Genomic DNA, 11,748 nt, shown 5'->3' on the forward strand with positions numbered 1-11,748 from the left:
GAAACTGCTTAAATCTCTTTTCAACAACTTCAACAATTCAGTGGAAGTCAACAAAGGAAAAAATGATCAGGAAAGACAGACACAAGCCAACAGAAACACTCCTCAAATAGATGTTGCCTCGCAGAAATGGATTCTTTACTCTCACTGATTTGGCCCCGATGCACACGTTGATTTTGCACATATACTGTAGATGTGTGACCATCCTGTTGCCAAAGAAGGAGATTTTGAGTTGCCATAGTGAAACTATTTGACTTGACTTTTTCAATCAAATCATTTAAACGGATGGCTTGCCATCCTTGTCGGCCGTAGAATGACGTGGACTTTATCAGACTCACCCAAAGCCTGCGACGATACGGCAAAGGAGGAAGACGCCATATCCCTGGACAAAATGATGACAGGAAGGCGAAGAAGCCGTTCGTGGACATGCAGATGAGGAGACACTGTCTGCGGCCCACTTTGTCAGACATTCCTCCCCAGAAGAACGCTCCAACCATCATCCCCAGGTAAACAATACTGCCTGGAAAGATAAGAGGAGAAAAAGGTCAGATTTTTACCTCACATGTTTATATGTTTGTATGAGGTTTTATGTTTTGGTATCTTTATGTTTCTGGCACCTTAATAAAACGTAACTTAGCAAAAAAGTTCATGTTGCCCATGTACACATCCAGCAGATACGGAGCATCATTAGTATTCATTCTGAGTTGTGTTCCTGGCTACCTGACACAAGCCCAATATTCACTTTCCTTTATAGCTCTGTTCATGGTCATCCATTGTTACAGAAATGTAAAAATAGTGAATACAAACGTTTTTACATGCTAATATGGTTACAGACTTGCACACCAGAGAGATCTCCAGGAAGTTCTCTGATGCATCTACTATTGCAAAGAACATTCATGTCTTGCTCAAAGACGCAGCGGTGAGACCATACATGACACATGTTCACTCCCTGCTAACACTCCGAACTGATGACCTTCACAGATTTGTGTTTCTTAATCTCATAATATCACCATTCACCAAAAGCATAATTCTCATTTAAGTGAAGTGGACTGACATTTAGAAAATATCTCTCCCTAAGTAGTAGAAGCCGCCTGACTCTCAGCCAAGAAGTGTTTTAGGAATTGTGTCCTCTAAATGTGTCTCCGCTGGCAAATGGGGAAGTGTCAAAATAAAATATGGAACAACATTACGCGTGCGCCTCCACTAAATGTTAACCAGTGAATTGGCAGTTATGTTGAAAGGCATATTGAATATTAAACTTATAGATGAGCATGCCGTTTTAAAAAGGTAAAGATAGACTACAAAAGTTACATATTAGACCTCGACATCTAACAAGAAGAGATGAAATGAAAGCGATAGTATTCTTGCTACTCTAAGTGGACTCTAAAGAGTGGAGCGCTGACTGATGACAATGAACCTGATACGCTATTTGAAAACCCTCGGCCCCGGTAACAAACTGTAACGTTGATAAGTAAATACAGTGTGTAAAAGACTGAAAACAAGGCTCTGATCGACGGGAAGACAAATGTGAACAGTAATGCGGGATGACTTCACAAAGGGGCCCTCTGCTCTCTTTTAATCTCTCGCATCAAAAATGGGATCAATGCTCCAACAAAACAGCATTGATTTCTCTCAGTGATCATCGTGACTCTGCTCTGGAGAGAGGAGCCTATTGTTCCTGCCTTAGTCTACGTGGTATGTGGCATTGTGTGGTGAGCAGCCTTCATGGACATACGAGCAACTCCAGCTGGATTTGTCTCCATTTAGAAATCTCTCTAACACTTTCTGTTTTGATACATTAAACATGATCGTGTCTATAATGCATTATGTAAATACGTACAACACATTTGAATCTGCTTATAGTACTGAATAATGATAGTTGTAAAGACTTATAGATATTCATAATGCTTTATAACAATAATCATAACACATTATAGATAATTGTATAGTGACGTATAAAGTCACTGCTGTAATGCATTATGTGATTACAAGTTACTCAAAGTAAAAACTAATGGTGTGTGTTGTTCTTGCATAGATTTAATCATATTTCTTTTCAGTTTATTCGAAGCAAACAATGACCAGATTAATATAATAAGATTGTAATGCATTATAAAAAGATTATAATGTATTACAACAGTGGGAATTATAATACATCTTCCAAAAATGTGAGTACAGTATAAAGTATTTGTCATTACAAAATGTGTTAAATTATGTTATATATAATGTCATTAGAAAACATTATGAGTGTTTATAACTATTATTATACAGTGCTATAAGCAGATTATAACACATAAGTATGTGTACTATGCATTATAGACATGGACTTCATAGAAAGTGCTACAGAACTCTCTTTTTTGAGGAAACAGTTTCAGGCCAAAACCCTGAATAGTGATAACCCTGAACAGATAATAGAACAGAAATGTTTTGTCTTCATCCATATCCAGACATATGTAGGCACATAAACCTGGTTTAGAGAGGAGATTTGTATTCATAATTTCTCACACAAAGAAGAGAATGTGAAAGTTGCAGTCATATAAGGAGTGATATGACTCAGCCGCAGGGACACTTTGTTTATCCCATTACAATAATCTTAATAGCAAGATGCATTTCCTTTCTGTAATGTTTGCAGTCAGGTCTCTTCTCCTCTGCTGTGAGTAGATATCTGTTTGACTCTCTCGCTTCAGGGGTCAGTTATCTGTTACATTTGGCAGCCATCAAGATACTCGCCTGAAGGTACAATAAATTCAATTCTAACTTTAACGGAAGTCTTCAGTCTCTGCACAGTTTACTTTTGCTTCATTAAAGAGAGGCTAGATATACTGTGCATAGGGAAACACCCAGTGGCTACCCATTTAATTGTCACGCATCCAAACATCCAGAGGGCTTTTTATTTAGTTTCAGCACTCAACTTTCCATACAAACAATAAACAGTTTTTTTTATAGAGATACTCGGACTTCTGTTACTTTAAGGCCCTGTAAAAAAAATAAAAACATAAATAGAGGAATAAAACTGTTGACCACATCCCTCATTGGACAGTCCATTACATAATGAATGTATTGATGTTCTGTCCGACTTGCTGCACATGATGTCAGCATTGATCGCACCGGCAAAGAGGAGAGTCGTGCACTGAAGTGTAATAAAATCCAAAAATAGCACAGACGTTATGAGTTCTGTCTCATCACCAAAAGACCAAACGGTAGTTTGTGTGGTATTAACCTGACATGTAAAAAAATGATGGTATATATTAAATCAGAATCTTGGAACTTCTTTCTAAGTTCATTATGAGTCACACCCTACCTTTAGTGTGATGTCAGCGTGATACAATCACATTTTATGTAGCTTTTGGACTGGAACCAAGCAGTTAATACACTGCAGCAAAACTCTTACTTTGAAAAGCCCTTCAAAAGAACGGTCACACTAACGAGACAGACACACTGATGAGACATCCTTATTCCATCTCAATAGTTTAATAGTAAGCAGTTAGCTTTAAGTAAACACACTAGGCCTATTAGTATAAGAGTATGTGTTTGTTTTTTAATATGAAGTCTTAGTCTTTCCAGATATCATGGAATTAACATATTTACACCCCAAACCAGTGTTTTCAAATGTGTAGAGATGCTACTTCATTTCCTTGTGTTTTCAGCTCTCGAGGCCACTTTAGTGCATTCTTTTTAATCCTTCTTAATTTTATAATTTACTATAAACTAGTAAATGGATCCTCACATGCATCTTTACCAACATACTTGTCACAATACACAGATCTTTAAAAAACAATGCAGAAAGATGTATCGAAATCTGTGCAGAATAACACAATGAGCATTTACTTCCTGCATGTAAGCAACGCATCAATCACTTAACTGACATTGTTTGACATTGAGTTACATGTGGGTGCCCCAGGGTGCACTTTATAACTGCAACGTTTCACAGTTATAGATTAACATATTAAAGCCTGTTTGTAAAGGTAACAGAGGAATCAGGAATTTAACAACCCTGAGTTCAGACTTAAACTGTGCTGTTCAAGATTAGGCTTTTAATTAAGAAAGTAAGGGTCTGCCCATGAATTAAACTCCCATAATGCAATCTGTTAGAGGTTATCCAGTGACAAATATATTTTTAATTTTTTAATATATACCAGGATACAATTTGTATTTGCTGGGGTGTGGTTGTGTAACCGTTTTTCTCAAAATGTTGTCAATATAAATCAACCGTGTTAGCATCTGGTGTCATTACGTCCTCTGTGCTCCCAGTGGACGGTCACCATAAACCAATTCTGTTTCAACATTTCATTAGACTGATGCTCAGGCCACTGTCGATCAGTCAATACAACATACATTAGAAATGATAAAGTTGGACCATAAGAGCTTCAACCAGAGTATTCTAATTAATGAAACCCCTTCTCTGAGTGCTATCACCCATTACTGCCATGTCATTGATTTAGTAGGGCTATACTGTAAATGCAGGTCCTTTCTCTGGCCTGTAGACTACGAAGAAGGATCCAATTAATAGATTCTATTTAGCCTGATTTCAAGACAAAAATATTTTATCTGAAACTGTAGAATAAAACATAAAGTTGTTATACAGGAGAAATGTACACTTTCTGTAAGATATGTTAAAAGCACCTTGAATGGATGCCAACCGGTACAGACTTGTGTATAATACAGCTGAATTTGGTCTTGATGACCCATATAGACTCTGAGCACCATCAGAAAATGACAGTGTGTCAGGAGACCTCTCAGGCAGAAGCAAGAGGTTTTGCCCCATGACACTCCGTTGAGATGTCAAAACACATCTCCAGGAATGGTTAATATTCAGCAAAATCACAGGCTCTCTCTAAACACAAGACAAATTCCAAGGAATAGGATTCAGAGTAAAACACACACACACACACACACACATGACCAATGTGTAAATCTAATTCACAGATTAAAATATTACAAATACATTACATGTCCGTTGGTGGAGTTAAACCAGCAACTGGGGAACTAGATGAAGTAGGGAAGATAAAAAGAAAAAGGAAATTTATACAGCACACATGCAAGAAGATGAAATGTGTGAGCAGCAGAAGGAAGATCAAAAGCAATGAAGGGTGTGTGTGTGTGTGTGTGTGTGTGTGTGTGTGTGTGTGTGTGTGTGTGTGTGTGTGTGTGTGTGTGTGTGTGTGTGTGTGTGTGGGGGAGGGGGGGAGGGGGGGTGCAAAATAGAGAAAAAGGTAATGAGGGAGGAGAGTAATTGCAAGATAGGGTGAGAGAATAAGAGAGAAGAGGGGAAGAAGGGGAAGGCCCTGGTGCAGTGTTTTCTGTCCTGTCACATCCAGAGGAGCCCCCTGAGAGCCATGGGAGCGCTGAGCTGCATCACGACCTCTTCTCTGATTTCATGCTTTGATGCTCTTCACTCTTAGCGCTGCAAACTGCTTCGGCGTCGCACAAAACACCCGTCCTGTTTTATTCATAATGATGATACTATCATACAACAGCGTGCATGGTGCGCGCTAACACGACGCTGTCGTACCTCTCCCAGTTATTTTCCTCCTCTCCTCGTCCCTCAGCTCTCCTCCCCTTTTGTGCCCCTCTTCTTAACCTTTCCTCCATTTCTCTTTCTCTCAGCTTGTGTCCTCTCCTATTGCTTTCCAATTTCTTGGTTAACTTCTCATTTCCCTTTCTCATTTCTCCTCCTTTCCTTCCCTCTCCTCTCCCGTTCCCCTCTGCTCTTCTGTGCTTCCCTATCATTTATTTGCCTTGAAGTTTCCTCTTTGCCCTACTGTCATCAGCTCCTTTACACTGAGCAGCGTGTAATCACATTTGTACTACATCGTGTCAGTTTGATCGGATTCATGCCTCCGTCTTCTGCCACCTCCGCAGAAAAAGAGATTGAAGCTTTTTGTCATATTTAAGTCATATCAGTGGGGGCAGGATTTCAATGAAATCTATATGAAAGTAACCTATTGTGGGGCTTAGAGAGCGTGGTTTAAAATGACTCACTCAGCATCAGTAATGATACAACCTTCATTACAGTAAAGACTGTGGATAATTCGCATGAAATATAGTGGGGCTATGAACCCCTGATAAGAGCAGGCGGTTAGACATGGTTTACTACTGGCTGATATTGCTAGGTGGCAGCAAGTTTGGTCCATATGTGCACACAAACACACACACACACACACACACACACACACACACACACACACACACACACACACTCAGCCCTGTCACATACTCCCACCCTTCTTTACCACACACACATTCTCCCACACAATGTGGAGCTGCACCACTCAAGTAGTGTAATCTCCGCAGTGACGCTGTGATCTTACTGCAGTTCAGCCATGCTCAGCTGCCCCTGGACCACGCAGCCCCACACAGCCTGTCAGCTGGTTCATATAGACGGGGCGAAAGAGGGGGAACGACAGGAAAAGAAAAGAGACAAAGAGGGAGAAGTACTGTGAAGATGGACCTTGAGAAGAGCTGGGACACAAAGAAGCCCAAGAAAGGAAAAGGTAGAAGAGATAAGAAGACCAAAGATCAAGTAGAGCGGAAACAAGAAAGGAGGGCGAATGTATCGATGGCAGATCGGGAGAGGTGGATGTTAAATGAAAACGAGGAGAGCCAAGTTGAGTCAGAGAGAGAAATGAGGGGAGTTTCAGCAGGGAAGAGACAGCCTAAGAGAGCAAATAAATAATGATAGGGTGATGCATTCCCATTGTCTTGTTGTGTTTGAGATGATAGCTGAGCCTCTCCCTGACATTGCTGGTGTAGTTTACTGAACACCACCAATCTCCCACCCCTCTGCTCCCGTCCACCCACACCACTCTCCCCATTACTCCTCTCTAACGTGGCAATCCTTCTGCTTCAAAGCTGTGCCTCCTCCTCTCCCCAGTTTATAACACATATTGCTATCTCACAGCACTAGTTTTCCCTTCCCGATTTACAGTATTTTTCCACCCCAACTCTCCATCCTTCATTCCCATGTAGTATTAAAGATTCCTGCGGGATTGGGATGCTGGTATGACCAAACTTAAATCTGTAATCTAATCAGCATTTTAGTCACCCATCCAATTCGGGCCTTTGCGCTTCTCTTACTGCATTATCCAATGACACTTAGCTCAGTACGTGCAGCTTGCCTCCGTCTCTGCCTGTTATGTGGTTAATAGAGCTGCACAATCTAACTATGATGGGAGTTCAGCTCAGGTGGAACCAACCAAACACCAAATGACTACTTGTGAAACTACGGCTTTCAAATGTTTTTAGAGTGTGAATTAAAATTCCAATGAGATAAATCATTTCTTCTGTGCTCTGTGATCAAGTACGTTTTGAAACTAGATGGAAAACTATTCGTTTTTTGGGTGTTGGGTTAATTATTTTATTCCTATAAAATGACCATTTACAGCTAACCTAACTGCCTTACAGACAGCCATTTTTGAAGACGCATGGAATCATCATCCACTTTGTTCCACCTGCCAGTCAGAACATTTACATGAACAACATTAGCAAAGTGGTTACTGTATACATGGCCAATAAATCAGCTTTTTCTTATCTAATCTATTTTGGGAAACCAGGTTTCGCAAAACCGTTATTTACCGTCATTAAGTGTAATTACTCTGGATAACAAATGGATAACAGCAAGGTCATAGTAATCATGTAAGCTATGCTCATACACACACTCCCACACACACACACACACCAAGCATGTTCACCTCAACGGGGAGGAGCCTCAGGGCAATCAGTAGGAGAAAGGAGAGGAGAATGGGCGGAGGATGTGAGAAGAAAAGAGAGGCACATAGAGAATGGAGGGTGAGAGGGAGGGTTAGAGTCACGCACAAGGAGAAGCAGAGCGTAGAGGGGAAATGCCTGCAGGACTTGGTTAGAGAAGAAGAAAAGAGTTTTCATGGATACTTGAAAGAGACAGAAAAATTAAGGTGCATCGCACACAACATCTTGAGAGAATTACACAGTGACAACTCCACACAGACACTACAACTGTATAAGCATCATATCGTATAAAATGTATGAAAATGACAATTAACGTTCAACAACTGGAATCTAAATTTTTCAAACTTGCAGCCACAACCTCCATTCTCAAAAAACGCCCTGCCGTATCAAGTTTGCATCAGATGTTGCGGTGCAGTTGATGTATTGTCATGTCTCACTGTGGCAGTTAGTATCTAAGGGCTGTGTGCCTGAATTAATGTCCTCGCCACTCTGGTACTGACACAGCGAGTCAGCCCCTGTACACAGCTCTGCGATGATGGATTATACACCTGCAGCCATAGGGACTGCTGGGACTCCTGCTCAACACACAGGGCACACAGGAAATACTAGCTACCCTCTTAATCCTGACATGGAGACCAGTGGACCGAAACACCTCATCCATGTGAAACACAACTAGGATAAAGTGTGACACGTATAGTATGAACACACATAACTGATCTTATGTTTTAAGATGAACAATATTCTACAGACAGAACCGGGATCCTCCCTGATTTTAATGTGTAACATGTTTAAGCTTTTTTAAGTATATTTCAATACTAAAACGGTTTGAATGTAGGGTCTGATTTATAAAATACAGTTAAAGTGTTAAATACCTTACAACTGGCAAGACCACCACAAAAATAACTCTGCTGTGCCAAAAACATATTTTATGATCAAGTAATTAAATAATATACGTTGGTGTTTGCTAGTTTGTGTTGCCACTTGTCTTGATTAGAAAATGTCCTCTGACCAGGTTGTTTCTTTGATTTGAATTGATTTGAATGCACTAAAAGTTATGTGACACTTTTAAGAGCAAGAGGACCATTGATTAGTTACTTAAAGGGGCACTCCCTTGATTCAGTCTGTATGTTTCACAAAGTAATTGCACTTGTGATTTAAAAATATGTGCAGCAGAAGACGAGATGTCATGGTTTATAGGCCCTAGCATGGGTCAAGCTCCAAAAGCTAATTATCCTAAATGTCCCATAATGCAATTGAACAGTGTCTTTTCATTATACTCTCACTGGTAAACCCACATATCTAAAACTCCACACCTCCAGTTGGTAACACAGGCTTTCTGTTATACATTTGGCCCAAGCTGATATAACCCTGATGACATCAATATGACGTTCTCAGGGTTATTTTCTCCTCCAGAGCCACAGAAGACAGAGAATACTCGCAGCAATCAATAAACAAATTCCTGAAACACATGAACGTGCTTCCCGGCCACAGAAAGATGTTATGTTGTTATTGCATTGAGCTGCGTTTGTCGCTGCTGGTTTATTTTCGGAGTAACAGTCCATATTGGTAAGCGACAGATAGCAAGCTGTGCCCAGCATGCTGTTCAGCGGTGTAACAGTTAATAGGTGTCCCCGCTCAACACACTACACAGTGTGTACATAACGCACTGCTAATAAATAAGTCCCGTAGAGCTCAAGAGTTCACACTCAACATTGCACTTCCTCGGGTTCTGCCACCCGCCAAGTGTAATGTCGTTTGGCTGAATGAGGACAAACATACATACAGACTCATTTTACACCACTTACATAATTAAAAAATTGCATCATTTCCTGTTAGCACAAGTAGATGTATGCACTCACCAACACTCAAACACACACAGGGTCTCTTACCTAGCCATCCCGAGCTGGAGTTGGGCACACACATGTCTGTCTCTGCGCTGGGCAGCACAAAGCCCACCACGAACACCTCCACCCCATCTGACATGAGTGCCAGCCCGAGCACCAGGAACAGCTGCCACTGGAACCTCCCGTGGCCACACTCCTGGATAATCAGCTCGTATTGTTGGGCCAGCTCCTCCTCATCAGCCTGTCTCTCCTGCTCCAGCCCCTTACGGTCCCTTGTGGCATCTGACATCGGTTGCCCCAGTGCCACCTGGCCCTCCTTTTGCTTCCTATCCGAGGGGATCCCCTGGTACTCGCCCTCGTAGATCTCATCCTCGTCATCGTGACCCTCTGTTGCATCACTGGAGCCCTCCTCGTTGTCATGGTTGCCCTCTCCGCCCTGCCTCGGGGGGTTCCGGTAGAAATCCTCATCTTCGTCCTCCTCATCCTGGAATCGGTTGTAGTTGTGGTGGGATGAGTACTCATCTGTGGCGCGGTCCACCACCTTATTGACTTTCTTTGTCGCATGCCGCTTGGCCTCCTTGACTATGTCCTTGGCCCCCTTAGCCAGGGAAGTCCTGTTATTGTAAGTGTCCTCCATTCTGGCTCCACCAGCAGTTCACGGGGGTTCAGAGGATACTTAGAAGCAGAAGAAAGAGGGAAGAAGGGCAAGAGGGGTGAGTGTACGCTGGCGGGGGAATTGCAGGATTGGTGAGATCAGTGGTTCTCGAGATGCAGCAGGGATGAAAACTCTTGAGTCTGCAGTCACCACAGGAGATAACCCACAATGGCTGTGGCAATCATCGGAAAGGCTGAGAGAGATGGGGGAAGGGTAAGAGAGAGACAGATAAAAAAAAAGAAGAGCGAGAGCAAGCAGGAGAAAGGACAGGGGAGAGATCAGAGAGAATAGAGGGAGAAAGTAAAAGAGAGAAGTGTTTATCAGATTGTGTCCATAACTCATGTCTCATGTCCCCGCTACATTCATAACTATCCCAGACTAACAGGTGACACCCCACAGACAGCACATACCCTCTTTAATCAGCCACTCAACATTCTCCCAGGCCTTTTAATCATTTGGAGTGATGTGAGGAAAAAAGGCTTCTGCCGTATAGCTCTCAGTTTCTTTTATTCAAAATGAATATTAAATTCCCAGGGGCACTCTCCTTCTTCTATATTTCAAAAGTTGGACTTAGTTTGGAAGGGATGAGCATTTTAAACAGAGATACTGAATCTGCTGACTCATGATCAGCTTTGAGGATAAGAAGCTAATAAACAAGGCTCTGCCCGAAATCAATTTGCCCCTAATAAAGAGCTGGTCTAATATAATGGGACTGGCGATCCAACCGGAACGGCACTGTCATATTTAATCTGTGCAAAGAAAGGAGAAAAAGAGAAATGGTCATGAGTGGATACATACTGTAGATAAATGCACACTCAGACACAGGCACATAGTACAAACACACACAATAGCTACAGTATTCTCTAAGGCCCCTGTTTTTGTGTAGTCAGGTGTCTTTAACGCACCTGAATAAACACACCTAAACATGCCATGCACATGTGAGAGAGTGCACTCACAGCATGAATGGGGAAGCCCTTTCCCATCTTGGCAGTCCAGTGCTGATGGGAGGGAGACCCCAGCATAACAGTGTAAAGGATGTAACATGATTTCATGTGAGTGTTCAAACTGGTCCATAATTCAGCATCATATTGCCTCCACCGGCTCACTCTGGCTCGTTTATTTTATCATTTGTAATAGCACAGAGACTCAAACATTGTTATAAAAAAACAACAAAAAATGATTGTGGGATTTAGTCACTTAAATGCTCGCTCATATTTTATTAAACATTTCAAGATAAAATAGAGTGCATACTCAGGAGAAGAGGGGTGGTGGTCAGAGCTGTCCAGTGTGTGTGTGTGTGTGTGTGTGTGTGTGTGTGTGTGTGTGTGTGTGTGTGTGTGTGTGTGTGTGTGTGTGGTCAGAGCTGTCCAGCGTGTGCGGTTCCCGTGTGTCTAGGAGCTGCTCACCACAGCCTCTAATGAACACTGAAGCCTTGTCAGGAGGACACAAATCACAGAGCCAGCTCCAGCTCCCATAATGCAATTTTACTGGGTAAAATGACACTGCTGATTCAAGGTGACTCTCCTAATCCCTTTTGGCTCATTGGAT

At 41.8% G+C, this 11,748-nt stretch overlaps 1 protein-coding gene across 1 annotated transcript in view; it reads right to left on the reverse strand.

Moving 5' to 3' along the window:
* sv2ca (synaptic vesicle glycoprotein 2Ca) overlaps window positions 1-10,182 on the reverse strand; it is a 23,506-nt gene extending 13,324 nt beyond the window's left edge. The window contains 3 exon segments of the mRNA XM_029440765.1: window positions 336-388; window positions 390-517; window positions 9,591-10,182. Coding sequence (XP_029296625.1) covers window positions 336-388; window positions 390-517; window positions 9,591-10,182 — 773 coding nt within the window.
* Between the last annotated feature and the right edge of the window lie 1,566 nt (window positions 10,183-11,748).

This window comes from Cottoperca gobio, chromosome 9 (assembly GCF_900634415.1).
Source record: "Cottoperca gobio chromosome 9, fCotGob3.1, whole genome shotgun sequence".
NCBI classification, from domain to species: Eukaryota; Metazoa; Chordata; class Actinopteri; order Perciformes; family Bovichtidae; genus Cottoperca; species Cottoperca gobio.